Source organism: Typopeltis vanoorti, chromosome 7 (genome assembly GCF_054136105.1).
Source record: "Typopeltis vanoorti isolate ZY-2024b chromosome 7, IOZ_Tvanoo_1.0, whole genome shotgun sequence".
Taxonomy (NCBI): Eukaryota; Metazoa; Arthropoda; class Arachnida; order Uropygi; family Thelyphonidae; genus Typopeltis; species Typopeltis vanoorti.
This window is the reverse complement of record NC_143555.1, coordinates 48,715,289-48,730,498: the sequence shown is the minus strand read 5'-3', so window position 1 is coordinate 48,730,498 and position 15,210 is coordinate 48,715,289. Positions and strand designations below refer to the sequence as shown.

General features: G+C 37.4%; 1 protein-coding gene across 1 annotated transcript; it reads right to left on the bottom strand.

The window, feature by feature from the left end:
• Positions 1-207: 207 nt before the first annotated feature.
• LOC150104658 (interferon regulatory factor 2-binding protein 2-A-like) lies at positions 208-13,150 on the bottom strand. The gene is made up of 2 exons (XM_090395248.1): positions 12,171-13,150; positions 208-1,696 (listed from the first exon to the last, which is right to left on the bottom strand). The coding sequence occupies exons 1-2, from the start codon at positions 12,994-12,996 to the stop codon at positions 1,029-1,031; spliced, it is 1,494 nt and encodes a 497-aa protein (XP_090251374.1). The 5' UTR covers positions 12,997-13,150; the 3' UTR covers positions 208-1,028.
• Positions 13,151-15,210: the final 2,060 nt, after the last annotated feature.

Genomic DNA, 15,210 nt, shown 5'->3' with positions numbered 1-15,210 from the left:
ATGCATGTGCTTTTAGTCAGTAGTGGTTTGATGATAACAGTAGTGAGTTATGGATTTCAAGAATTAATGTCACATCTAAAAGGAAATATTCACTTCTAACTAGAGATAATTATTCGTGAATACTGTTTCGTTTATTATCAAAGCTTGAAGGTTTTATTTATAAAAAAAAAAACTCAGTCAGGATATTTAAATTAAACATGTCACCAATAACTTTAAGCAGACTTTATTTACAGTATATCCCAAAGATACAATAACAACAGATACATACAGGAGCTCGGAATCAATAGACAGCATGGGAAACAGACATATTCCCTGTTGTATTATAAACTATAACACTGGACATCAGTGACTAGTTACAAAGCAGAGTATTCATGGCTTTCGATAGCCAGTCAGAAGATAAAACAAGTAGCTGAAGTTTGAAAACAAAAAAGTAACATTCAAAATGGCTTTGTTTGCCCTATAGTGTACAACATGGCCTAGAAACGATTATAGCACTAATCTTCGGCCCAAAATGTGTCAGTTAAAGAGAAATAAGAAAAAAAATAATGATTGAAAAATAAAAGGGCAGAAAGAAGAAAGAAACATGCGACAATGTGCATGTAACGATACAGGGAGGGCGGACACTGTTTCCTTTACAACACAACAAATAACTGTACACCACGATTTACAATAGAGCCTATGTGGTCCTTATGCACGAGACCAATTGACGATAAAGCATCGTGCGTTATTGGCGTCAAGGTGAAAAGCAACCTTGAGCAACCCTAGCCCTTTTAAAACAGAAGGAAAAAAAAAAAAAAACCACCAGTCCCAAACTCTCTCTGGTCACAAACCCCTCTACAGGATTTTTTTTTTTTAAATTGAAATCTCAACCCAAACACTCTCACTGCCAAATCATGTCAAAGACATCAACGCAAGGCCTGTCTCGCGCTAACCTTAACTATTTAAAGGCTGAAGAGCCCAAATGGTCGGAAGCATTACCTTGCTTCAGGGAAACAACTGTGATCCAATGGATGGTTTCATTGCTGGTCTTACGTTTCGCGTTCTTTCTTAATCTTGAATTCGTCTCCCAGGATGGTAGCTATCTCATTCTGCATGAAGGCCCATGGGACATTTGAGCCAGCAAGGGGACATTTCTCGCCACTGGGGCAGTAGACTTCATTGCCATTAGCTGCCCCTTGGCTTTTGATACTCTCCCGTGAACAAGGAAAGCAAAACTTGTGGTGCGGAACAGAAGGACATTGCACGAAATGGGTGTCTTCAAGTCGCTCATTGCACAAAGTGCACTTCAGTGGAGGAGCTGGAAGTTGACCTTCACCAGGTGCTGTGGTGGTGGCTGGAGCTGTAGTTGTGGTAGTAGTAGTAGCACTTTCTGACTCTGTACCAGGAGGTCCGGTACTGTGGCGACCACCAGAGGGCGTTTTCTTTCCTGAACCTGGAGGTCCCCCATTTGGTGAATGCCGTGGGGCTGAACCAGGACGACTACTTCCATTTGGGACAGAGTTAGCATCGGTGGCAACTCCATTTCTTGGTGAACTAGGAGGAAGATTGTCAGCAACAGACATCAGTGCTGCCATTGGAGACGGTCCATTCTGCGTGCTTGAGGGAGTATTGCCCTCTGGTGGAGTTGTGGTACGGTTGCTCAGAGGAGATACCGAACTTGGCGCAGAGGTGGGAACGCTGTTCACGGCTGTAAAGGCTGAAAAACAAAGAAGAAGCAATTAAATCTCTACTCGCATTATTAAATGCAATATTTAAAATAAAGTGCAAGTTTAAATATATAATTTTACTTTCACTTATTTGAACTGTACACAATGCAAAATTGGAAGATGGTAATCACAATCAGTAATAATTTTTATTTGAAAATCAAAAATTTCAACAATGCCTGTTAACAGTATTGATTTTTTTAAATTTTGTGTGTAGATTGAATTAGAAATAGATGTTTTTCAAACATTTGAGATTTGAGATAGAAAAGTAGACAGAATATGGAGTTGAGAAGAACCCAAAACCTTTCTGAAGGAATGCGAGAATTCTTTTTCTGTCAGAACTGACTGCTCCACGACTAGGGAAGCAGAAGACTGCTGCATATTCTCATTTAGTTAGACGTGAATGGAATGTTTCAGCAGTTCTGTTTGATGGGTTGTTGGAAGAAAACATGTAACGTATTCCTTTCAAGTAAACTGCCATTTCTAGGAAAAGATGGGTATAGCAGGATATCTGGATATACTCGTATATCATCTGATCCACTACATGTGCCTGACCATATTACTTAATGAGCACTGCTTAAGAAAAAAAAAAATGTGTATTACAACACAACTCTCTAGTATGGTAAGCAGTTATTTCCAACACAGAGGTCACATTAATAACTGCAGTTTGCACGCAGCTTATTCACTACTCTTCATAATTTCATGTCCTGTCACTTCCGTTAAATAGCTTCCACTCTGCCACTGTATGCCTGCTATTTTTTTTAATCAAAAATCATCTTATTTTAAAATGAAGTACACCTGGTTCAGATCCTCTAATTTGCCAGTTTCACTTCGACTTAAAAAAAAAAAAGGATTGTTGATTGCATTTGAATCTAATCGTCCATTATTAGATTTACTTAGAAATTAATAAATCTAAATTTTTTTTTATAGCTAACTTTTTCATACATGAAACCTCAGCATACCGACATACTAACCACAATAGCAAAATATTTGTTTCTTGCCACGAGTCGGGATACGCTGCCAAGATTTAAATAAAATTGGTCTACAGCTGCCATGAATTCGATACACCACCTTTATGTGGAACTGTAAAGCTGTTTTAATTTATATATTAAGTTAATCATATTGATGAGATTATTAAATTAAAAGATGTTAATAAGAGAGGACTTTATTTTAACTAACACTTATTAGAATGCGACTCACCAGGCACCTATTACATTTATATCCAGAATGTAGACGCATAAATTTTATTTATTGTCCCCCATCCAAAATACATGTATGAACACGTGATTGAAAACTGAGTAATGTTTTCAAACATCCGTGGTAGTTTTGGTGTTAGGACAGAACAGAAGATGCAATATTCGGATTATTGCAGTTACGCAAGGCAAGCGTCTCCATGACGTAGCATGTGACTCGTACAGACGTCATGCGCTGAACAGCTGTTACACTTCACTAACGCAAGAAGCAAGCACGGGGAAAAAATGTGTTGTCTTAGTATTATCTTAGATTCACTTCTGCTCTTTATAACTGATCACCTAGAATAGCATGTGGTATTTGCGTGACGCACTGAGCGTAGTACTTATCATATCCAGTATAAGGTCGACATGCACGACTACATTCGTCACATGTATGAAATAACTTACGTAGGTATTTTAACAGAGGTAGCCCATATCTATTAACTGCAATGTTGACTAGACAGAATAGGTGGGTAATTCTTGTTAAACTCAGTACATCCAGATCATTCTTTGGCAGTACATGCTTAGGCTTTCCATCACAGTTATTGAGCATGTCACTGAAAAGAGCTTAAAGAAATTGCACACAGAACTTACAGTGTTCCTGGTATAGTATTACCAAAGGGAGCTTCCTACATCCGAGGAGCTTGATTCTTTTACCTTGCACGAAAACTGTGGGTATGTATTTGTGAACGAAATTACTCAAAGGAAATTTTATTTAGGTTAAAGTAAAATTTCCTGATTGCGCCAGTTAGAAAAAAAAAAAAAAAAATACTAGATCAGAGTTCCATAGTAAATTCTGCAATATTTCTAGTAAGCTTTCTGACGACAGTCACACTACAGGCAAGCCCAGTTATCTATAAGATAACTCAGGTGCAGAAAGTTCTGTAGCTTTCGAAGTAAGCAGGAAATTAAATATAAATTACAAACTAGTTTGTATTAAACTGTCATTAATGGAAAAAATGAAAAAAAAAAAATAATGAAATGCTAACTTAAAAGTCAGTACACATGGTATCATAAATCTAATCGATTGCACAGTTAGCAAGATCAGACATTGTCTTGAGGTGGGGAGCGACTTGTTTGCCGCTGTTATGAAATCAAACTTATGATATAAAATGAAGTTCTTCCTATCTAGGGTAAGAAGAAAGAAAATACAGCAACAAAGAATCAAACGAACACAAACATCGTTCATGCTGCTTCTTAGAAAAATTAGGATTGATTTGAAAACCTCGCGGTTAAATCTCTGCAAATTACATTCAAGGTGATCTGGATGTTTTTAATAATATTTAAAAAAAATAGTATGACTGACAAAAGTGCATGTGGCAATCGACATCAAATAGCGCAGCGAGCGATATTTAGTAATATTTATTTATAGGAAATCACAAACACATAAATATTGTGTTGTTTATTGCTGACAGAGAATATAACGATGATAAAATTTTCAATTAAATGTTTTATCCCTTACTGCATAATTCCATATTAACTGCTTTGCATCACTAAAAAGGATAATGTTGTTAATAGCTCGTTTGACATTAAACTTCTTTTTTCCCGCTGTGGGCCTCATCATTATTGCTCTTTGAAACGAATCTCAGATTCCAGTATAAAATGATAAACCCCAACAATGTTTCTTTGATACGTAAATATAGTATTCCTCTGTAGACAGAACAGTATTTGTTCTACTAGTCAAACTGACTGGATGACAAAAGTAATGAAGGCTGAACAGACAGTAAAAGAAAAACACCTAATTCAGAATGACAGCAGGTGTCCGAACCCATAGATCTGAAATTATTTTTAACCAAAGACTAGCTTCTTTCTTCACTTCATGGAATGCCAAATTATGAAATCTTTAAGTGAACAGTACTTTGGGGTGTTGAAATTATTATGAAGTTGTCTATATGTGCTTATATCAAATCGACTAAGATTATGAACCGGGTTTATCGTGTTAATTAATATCCGATTGTTTGTCTATTTCTCCCGAAAACCCCATTTCCTGGAGGAAAACGAAATCGAATGAACAACCATTCACTCAAAAGCTTGTTCTGCTTAACTACACTATGGAGGCATGATTATGAAGAGGTCAAATTAATCTACTGAAGAACTGCATCTCGAATTAACTTCCCAGCAACATTTTTGGATATTCAATCACCACAAGGCTGAGTATTTTGTTTTAATGAAGTGTCTATAGTAACTCAATAAGCATATAACAGTTTGTGACGTACAGACTTGTTCCTATAAAATTCCGTGGTATTTGGTTTACATGTAAAGCAGTTCCACTTCGAAGAGGGGATTCTGAAATTGACCGTAACTTTCATAAGCGGTCTGACCAAATACGGTTATGAGTACAGTAACTAATAGCTTTTCCAAGCAGTGAAACTTCCATGTACATGCAAAACAGGAAATTCTTTCTAGGATTTCCTCTTTTGATAAGCCCTGCTGGCTTTCCGTTCGGTCCCCCCCCCCTCCACTCACCGCGCGCTTTGGGTCAAGAAACTTCATTTAGCAACAGCCGAGTGACCGAGGTGCTTTCAACATAGCTAACAAACTTCTATTAAGGCGGTCGTTTCCATCTCCCATGGAACACTGAGTCATCCGACCAGTGATACCACGCCGCTACACTAGGTCTACCACTACCTGTTCGTCATTCCAGTGCGCACGCTCGCATTGTGCTTTTCCCTCCCCAGGGCAACCGCCGTGACAATGTACCGGTATTTAGTAACGTCACAGGGTCGCCAGAGTATCTCTCATACTCCAGCAGTAAGCTATACGGAGATTGGTGTGTGTGTGTGTGTGTGTGGTGGGAGATAAAAAAACTAAAACAGTCAAGGGTTGGTTTTGGAGAAATCAAAAAAAAAAAAAAAAAAAAAAGGTTAATACTCTTGTTATTTTCCTAACGTGTATTTTTATGTTTTACGAAAAAAAGTTACAATTAAATTTTATATACAATAATTAAACCATTCAATAATTAAATTTTATTATTAATATCTAATTACTGTGTTTCATATTTAATGGGTGAGAAATTGTCAGAGGAACTATAAAGCGATTTATTCAAATATTTTTAAGTTGATGAGTGAAACCCAAAGAAAAAGGTTCATTATAAATTTTCGTTTGATATCTGCCACTAATTTTTTTCAGTTGTTCACGAAAGAATGGAATCTTGTATAGACTAGTATTGGGGCTGGTCAGGTAACCGTGTTCTTTGAATACGATGTAGTCTAGTCTCATATTCTAGAGCAGAAAAACAATTCCCGAAGAAAGACCAAGAATAAGTGAGTTTGATTAGATTAGGAGTGTTGTAAAAAAGACCGAAATGTAACAGCATCATATCAGAGCGTGACAAATAGACCATTTTAATTAGTACATCAACTTTTAGGTATTCGTCCCAAACATTGGTTGTTGGACTGTAATCCCAACTCAACAATGAAAACTCAGAAATATTTAAGGAGTTCGTTATCCAATTTCTCGGAATACTTTCCATCCCAGTGCATATAGTAGTTGAAAGAGCTGGACTGAATTGGACCAAGCATTTAAAAACAGTTTTGGTGATAATTATAGTCAACTCATTTTTGCATGTAACGTAAGCTTGCTCGCATCGGGAATAATCAAAAATGATTATTAAAATGAGCTTAGAAGAAACGTAAACTTCGATAGAATAAAAAAAAAGAAAAATTTCCACATTTGTAATATTCTTTGGTAGCAATTTTGTGTCCACTATTGATTCTTCGATTTTGCAAACAAATAAAAAACCTGCAATTTAGAGCATCGATGAAATTTGTTTGTAGACTACCAGTTTATTCAAGTGGATGTTTTTCTTTTTGTTATTACATCCAAATTCAAGGTTTACGCTTCTTCTAAGTTCTTTTTAATAAGAATTTTTGATTCTAGGTCTTCTCGATATCAGCAAGCCTGCAAAAAATTAGTAACCTATAATTATTCCCAAAACCTCTTTAAATGCCTAGTCCAGTTCACTCCAGCTTGTTTTTCAAAACTATTGTATAACAGACTTACTGGGATGGTAAATACGCCGAGAAATAGATAACGAACTCTAAATATTTCTGGATTTTCATCGTTGGGATTACATCCCAAGCAATTAATGCTATGAAGTCAGTGCATTCTATTGTGTGTTCTCCGGTAAGTTTGTCCATTTTGCATGGTGAGGAACCCTGTCGCCTCCATGAAGCAGCTGGGTTTTCTCATCCTGTGCTATATCTCATTACTTTAAAATAAGCTAGTCAACTGATGATCTACAAAATTTCTGCAATATATTGAGTGGAGTTACTATCAGTAGTCATGAAACGTAATTGCAATCAAGAAACTCGAGTATCTCAGTTTTCATCTGTGCATGTTGTAACATTTACATTCTGTTAATTTATACTAGTTATATTTAACTCATATGCATAAAAAATCCTCCTTTCGTGAATTTAGCCAGGTGGCCTGTTACTGTCCCTAGTCAACGTTTCATCGATTAACCTCCGCTTCTTATTCCACGTGATCTGGAATCCATTATTGTCTTGGGTATTCTTTTACAACTGCTCAGACTCCCATTGGAATTTTTTTAAATCTTAAAAATGACTGCTATCATAGAATTTACCATTTCTGCAGTAATAGTAAGGAGCTGCATTACCTTGAATATCATATCTCTTACAGCAATCGAATAAGGTATTTGCTGCAGTAATACCTTCGTATCAGCGGTGGACCGGAAAGCAGGACTGCCACGTGATGCTTTTTCGTGACCAGTGACTATTAAGTAGAACTGGTATGAAATGTTACTTGAACTGATTTGGCGAAACTTCCGGCAGAATTTTCCACAATTCCAACGTGTATTCAAGTCCAGGAAGTATCCCTATTCCACCATCTTTTAATTTTCCTCAAGTTATTTCCTATGTGATGAATCCGCGTACGTATCTTGACTCAAAGTAGAGGGACATAAATAGGCACAAAAGTTTTATTTATTTTAATCGATGTTCATTTTTTTTCGAACGAAAATGAAAGAATAAACTTTTTTAATTTCTATAAATACTTTTTTTTTTTTTTTTTTTTTTACATTTCTTTCATGTTGTAATATTTTTACTTAACTGCATTGCTGATTAACGTTAATATCCACATGCGATTTGTGTGTGTGTGTGTGGTGGTGGTGGAAACGTCGAAGTTTTCAATCCATTCATTAAGCCTTAGGCTCAATATTTAGTTGCTGTTTCCAATTAAATAAACGTGTTTAAAAAGGAGGGATAGGCCCTTATAGATGAAGAGGCTAAGCCAAAATCAGTCAGGAATAAAATAAAAAGGGCGTACATCTTTGTTACCTTAAATTTCTATACACATTTTTAAATTTTTTTTCTACTTTAATCAACGTAGCTTATTCTTTATAATATACATACACACTTCTCTTGACTAGATTGATCTCAAAGAGAAATTATTGATAGAAATACACCAAAGAAATGTGATTAAAGTACCTTACTCTTACATTTCTTAATTTGCATAACTTCAACAGGTCAGTAAAATTGCATCACTGACAAATTCAATTTGTTAGTGTACATCAAAATGTACCAAATGCTTTCTGCAGTGATTGTTCATGACGTTTTTCGTTTTAAAAAAAAAATTAGTAAATCCTTGAAGGAACTGAGTGCTTTCTAAAAATGGGAAAGCCTTTGGGTGTGATTACGGTAAGCGCAATTGCAGTTCTTGAAATTAGAAGTGAAATTATAATTATTTATCCACATTCAAATATACATATTCCTAATTATAGATTAAGTGTTGTAAATTACGCCTGCTAATTGAGACGATTTTTAATTAAGTTAACCGCAGATAAAATTTTCGACTTTAGTTATAAACTTGGGATTTGATAATAGTGCTACGTGCAAGCTCTCCAGTCACTACCACTACCTGGCTGACCTTTAACCGGAATCCGATGACGTCATGCATGTTTCATCCTTAATACTGTACTAGCTGCGCGTAACGTGAGAAGCAATGTACGCGGGCAACAATACAACAGGGAAATGTGCAAGCCAGAGAAGGCTTGTTGCCGCTCAGTCAATGTGCTCCAAAATAGACTCATAGATCAATAATATACTTGGCTTACCTAACGAATCTCGCTAATCGCGACGAAACGCATGTTGGGAAATTGATACTGTGCACAAAAGAGTTTGGTATACTGACAGTTAACGACTGTCCTCGCTTTTCTCTTATTTAAATAAACTAGTTAGGGTAGAAATAAAGTTCATATACTTCGGTAGCATTTCTGTTATGTTATATAGTGATGAAACAAGAGTTTTCTAGGTCAAATAATTACATTTTTATAGAATTATAAAAAAGTATGAAATTTATTTATGGAACAATCCTGATTCATACCGGACCGAAGGCTATTCAAAAATAATAACAAAAAATCGTATGTGCCATTCATCGAACCATGTTTCCTCATATATTGTAACTCAGTGCTTACATCCGTTATCATGGCAAAGTTTACAGCAGGGATTTGGCTACATTCACTTTGCTGCAACGGAGCTCACTCTATAAAGTGCTTAATCCCTACCACTTATACAGTACTTGGTTGGATTAGCACCGAGGAAATGAGTTCTCCGTGCCAATTACCGGTGTTCTCTTGCTGTTTGTCTATTTCCGCGAAGAGAAATACTTCCACTTAAAGCCATCGAACTCATTCGGAGGTGAAATGTGTACTGAATCCGAACAGATCTTTCCAACAAAAAGGAGTTCTTTTAACCGGTCAAGGAATCTTCGGTACAGCGGAGTGTCTATCAAGTAAATTAAGAAAAATATAATATTTTGAAAATATTACGAGAAGTCAACTGTAATCTAATTCTGAGATAGTGACAGAAATGAGATTTTCAATCAGGAATTATTTCACCAATGAAATAACTTATCCCGTAAAATATCCCATACTAAAGATTTTCTGATACTCATTACATTCTCTTTTTTTTTTTGATAAGTTATTGAAATTTAAAACAAAAATAGTTTTAAAAGTTATGAGCTTAGAAATACGTTCGTCATTTTTATTGCACTCTTCGCTTCTCTGCCACACTTGAGCACGAACTACTTAATTCCTAATTTCCATACATGCATTCGCAAGATTTTTTTTTTTTTTGACCTTGTTCTCTGCTTGCCATGTTTAAGGATCTAAAGCTGCACGAACAGGAAAGATAGACGTGACTGAGAGTCACCCAGCTGATTAACCGGTATTGGATTGGAATGATGTGCGCACAAATGGTTCCAAAGTGGTGAACTCCGTATAACCAGCACCTCTGCAACACAGGTGCATTCTGTGTGTCAGACCTTTAATATTTTACACACACACGGAGAGAGATGGATATAATGAACGAAGTACAGCGTCGTCTCCGATTCGTCATCTATAAAAGATGTTGGAAACAGGTTATGGCGTAGACACCCTGTTTCTGACAATATTTAAACCACAATTTGGAATTCCAAAAACAGTCCATTAGTGGATATCAACACTATGTCTCTTACTTAGGTTTCTTATTGCGGGAAAGTACGACCTTAATGCTAGCGAATCTAAAGCAGTAATAATTGAGGTCATGCAATGATGCTAAACGGAGAAACAAGCTGGAGGCTAAATAAATCTGGTATTCTGGACCGGTATTAAAGGGTTGCTTACGTTACAGCCATCAGGTGGTCGAATGCCAGAAATACAAGTCCTCTTTACAACACGTGCCAGGTCAGCGCGGAGTAGTAGTGTGGTAAAACTGGGTCAGAAGTACAAACTTGTCTCTATAGACCTGAGGCAAACTTTTCTTTGGAGACAACGAAACACTTTGGCAGACTTTGCGAAGGTCATACTACAACATGATAAGACACGAAAGGTCAGTACACAAAATTGCAACCTTCTCCTCCCCCTCAGGTTCTAGTTTGTGGCTGCTGTCGCGCCCTCTGGTTTTGATTTCAAATATCTTAAAACACTGATTTTAGATTACTACAGTTCCCCAAATTGTTGATTTTTGAAGTGTTTTTTGAAGCTAATTTCTGAAATGTTGGTGTAGATGACCTCTTTTATAAGTGGTCATTTTTTTTTTTCTTCTTTCGAACTACTGACGCACTTACCCAATTTCGGACTCGGTTTAACCAAATTAGCAATAGTCAAGAATAATAAATCGTTAAATCACGCATTTTAATCTATTGGCAATCCACGTTAATGTAAAAGTGAAATAGTTTTGATTGCTAACTACGTTCAACAGTATTCATTGACTTCGTTTTTATTCCTGAATTTTTTGTAATTGATTTTAAGTTTATGGATCTATTGTATGCGGCTAGTCTGTCGATTTGTGTGTGTGTGTGTGTGTATATATATATATATATATATAAATTAATTAATAATCGCACGCAGTCATTAATCACATGAAACACTGGGTAAACGTCCTTAATGAAAGTCTCAACTGTAACACCCACAGCAAAAATATTTATAATTTTGATCACTTAATTTAACAATAAATTTGAATTTCTCTCTCTTACACACATTAAACATGACTTTATACGTTTCTTACCTAACCCTGCAAACTTTTTCTTGCAAATTTCTTATGTGAAAAATACGAACGTAAAAGATGTTCGAAATGAACAAAAAATCACGTAATTGAGAACATAATTTATATACAATTGTATGTCATCAAAGTAGAAATGCAAGTCGTACTTGATGCACAAAACTGTTTGATAATCGCAACACATCGCATTTTAACGAACTTTAAAAAAAGGACTGGTTTAGAACATCTTTCCCGGATTTCATTCCTGCACAGAATTACTCCAGTAAATTACCCCCCCCCCGGTCTTTTTAATCAAGAAAATAACTATTGAAAACTAACACACGCTATAATTAATTGTTATATACTTTTGTAAGTTTAAAAAAAGAAAAAGAAGCTGATGGCACAAACTTGGCCCATACACATGTATAAACTTGTACAACTCTATGGGATATCATGACGTCATCAAACAATAAATATTACGAATGCAATTCAGCAAATAGCTTGTTTCTTTACTACAGTATACTGTAAATGATAAATGGGCTATCTCACGGACCGTTGTCCCCACCGAAATGATATATTTGAGTGTGTATATGAGCGCCATCTTGTTACAAATATTATTATTACATGTTAATACGCTGTAAATCGATTAAGAAATTGTCAGTATTATTAGATAAAGTTAGCAAAAAAATTAAAACATTAGAATTAAACTAACGATATGAAAAAATAAATTCTAAGTATTTTTAAAATCAATGTCTTACCTGCTTTCATGTTAGTAGCAGCATCGAACGAATACACCCGACCAACCATGGCGTGCTCTTTCTTGTACCGGGCATCGTATGGCACCCCCATCACGGTAGTAGGGAGACTTTCTCCGCGTGTGAGGGGAGGGCGCACGCCATGTTCATCCAACATAGGCCTCTTGGGAGCACTATCCGATCCAGCGGAATGATTTGAACTGTCATCGTCCTCCCGTTCATTTGCCCTTTTATTGGACACAGAGTTCTGGCGAGTAGTGGCAAGGGGTATGTGCGGAGCCGGTGGCGGCGGTGGTGCTACAGGCATAACTCCTACAGCGCGAACCGCTAAACTTGGACTACCTCTGTTAAGGGAAGCCGCATCGTGTGGCACTTCTTCAACTCTATGACCATGAAGGCTGTTGGTCAATCGCTGGGGATTGCTGTACTCCAGCATGGCAGCAGCTCGCGCTCGACTATCGTGAGCAGAGTAGCGTTCAACGGACAGGGCGGTGGGTATGGGAGACCTGGACACGGTGGTGCTGGCGTGAGGCGGTAGTACGGCTCCCTCGGCTGACACCGCTACTCCATTAATGGCCTCATGAGAGTTGCGAGAAACGGTTGATGGTCCTGACTTGTAAGGTTGACGGTTGTCTTGGAACCCGTGTGCACGTTTCATCTGTCGGGCGGTCTCCAGCACGAGTTCAATACGATCCGCTCCTTCATAGTTGACACAGCCACGACACACGGCCTCTGAAAAATCATGCAGCATAGCCCACGGCATGCGAGGAAGGTCGCAGAGGTAGCAGTGCTGCCTCTGACCGCGAGGTAGAGCCGACATCTTGACCATGGATGGCTGGCAGGGACCTGATGCCGTAACAGTACCGATAAAGCCGTCACTGGGCGACGACGACGTTTATTTGCTTTCACAAAACTCACCCTTCTGGGAACGATCCAACCATGCGACAAGCGGCTGCGAACTGAAGCATCTAGAATGGGAAGGCGACCGAGGAGTATCCCGCGCATGCGCACTGAAACTTCCTTTATTCAACAACAGCTTAAGGCAGTCCACGTGTACCGCTACTGCGTGATGTCATACGAAACGAAATGGCTACGGCGTCACCGATCTGATTTACAACCTCATTTCCAGTTCTATCCACTAGAGGGCATCGAAAGGTGGAAGATTATAATTAGAATGGAGCTGACTGACTATGTTTGTTTTTTTATCTTTTGTGGCTGCAGTTTATATGCGAGACGGTCAGTAAAGTACATAACTGTTTAGTTTTTTCATTGTACATAGAATCAATCGTTTGGCTTGATAGTGCCCAATGTAAATTCCTGCACAGTATACTCCTTCTATGACCTACTTCAAGATTCAAATATCGAACTTGCTCTACTTTCCAACGCACGACGCGCTTTCAAATACATTCCTGAAATTCTATAGGTAGTGCAGTGGGTCGCTGCGTTGTATACTTCGCTTCGATGCATGTATGCTGCATGATCTGTATCTGGAAATGGCAGGGAGGTTTACAGGGGGGGGGAGAATACAGGGTGGAAGGCACAGTCACTTTCTTGGTTAACTGCCTGCGTTACTATAGCAAAACAACACCGAAACTGCTCGAAGCAACGCTTACAGGCATTCGACACGGCTCGGTACGCCTCGCTACTCCATAAGGTCATTGCAACGTCACGGTGCGCGAGACAGTTCACGCTACTCCCACCGTGCTTGCTGAATGCCGCTTCTTGGACGGCGAATCAATTGTATCAGTACATCCATATTACTGTATGTTGTCGATAGCTAGCGCAATGAATCTGTAGGAATTCTGAAGGGTTTGAGGATACGATGAATTAAGTAGGATCATTGAGTAAATGTAATAACGGTTAGAATAAATCAATTAAGAGGATCATTAATATGAGAGAGGAATTTAAAAATATTAAAAAGATGAACTTTTAATTTGATTTGAGGTCTGTCCCTAATAAAAGCAACGCTTCACTGGTGTCATCCTCTTTCGTGTGTATTGCCTTATCTTCAGTATATTGTTACTAGTGGCCCGATGGACTCATTATTTACCCGTAGACTTTGAGCTTCACACCGCAATGTGCAACTTATGACAATCGACCGTTTTTTTTTCCACAGTTCGCTATTAAAAGCATATCAGAAATTCCGAATAAAATGTAATTCGATTACAGTGCAGTTTTAAGATTGGGCGGGGTCTTTGAACTCGCTGTCTTGGGGAGCTAGACGGCTTTTATAAAAGAAGTATGACAGAATCATAACATGGCTCCATCAAATAAAGGATACTGTTGAGAATACGCACTCACACTATAGAATTTTCACTCTCCATACGAATTCAAGGATAATTATCGTAAAACAAAACAAAAAAAAATTGACACATTTACAGCGTACTCTGCAAAAAAAAAAAAAAAAGTATAAAATTCTGCTTTAAACTCGGGAACAAATACAATTCTGCGTTGTGTTGCATCACTGTTTTTATATCGCTTAGCATGTTTTAAATGATTCGCTTAACTGCGGGTTCTTGCATTTAAGCAACTTACTCTACTCAAATCCTGCAAGTGAAATAGCTAATAATGACAATCTTAGGTGTTGCTAAGAATTGCATGACGATTGGTTAGTTTGGTTTCAGGAAGTGTACTTTTGAATTAGAATGGTTTTTGAGCAACTCAAAACCATGTTTTATCTTCATCTGCAGACGAAACATGGCTTTTATGGCAGTTCAGGCAGGGCCTTTATTTGTGTAATTTTTTTGTGGCGCGCTTTAGGCAACTTCATCTTTTTTCACATGACTCCAGCTCCGCTTATTAGGAGTCCGAAAGGAAAGTGGAATTGTTTGCAATAATTTAGTACTATTGAGAATATTTGCATGCTTTTTTTTTTTTTTTTAACCAGGAAAAAATTCAGATATTGAGTTCTGGAACCCCAAAACTTGAAGATTGCATTGATTTAATTTTCCATCAAGCAGGAGTTGGGTTATACCGATAAAACTTTTTCGTTCATTATAATAACGGAGGTTGTTTATTGTGAATTACGTGGTTTAAACAACAA

Coding starts and splice junctions, on each gene's coding strand:
- LOC150104658 (XM_090395248.1), bottom strand. CDS start 12,996: ATGGTCAAGATGTCGGCTCTACCTCGCGGTCAGAGGCAGCACTGCTAC. Junction 1,697..12,170: donor TGCTACTAACATGAAAGCAG/GTAAGACATTGA, acceptor TTTGTTTTTCAG/CCTTTACAGCCGTGAACAGC.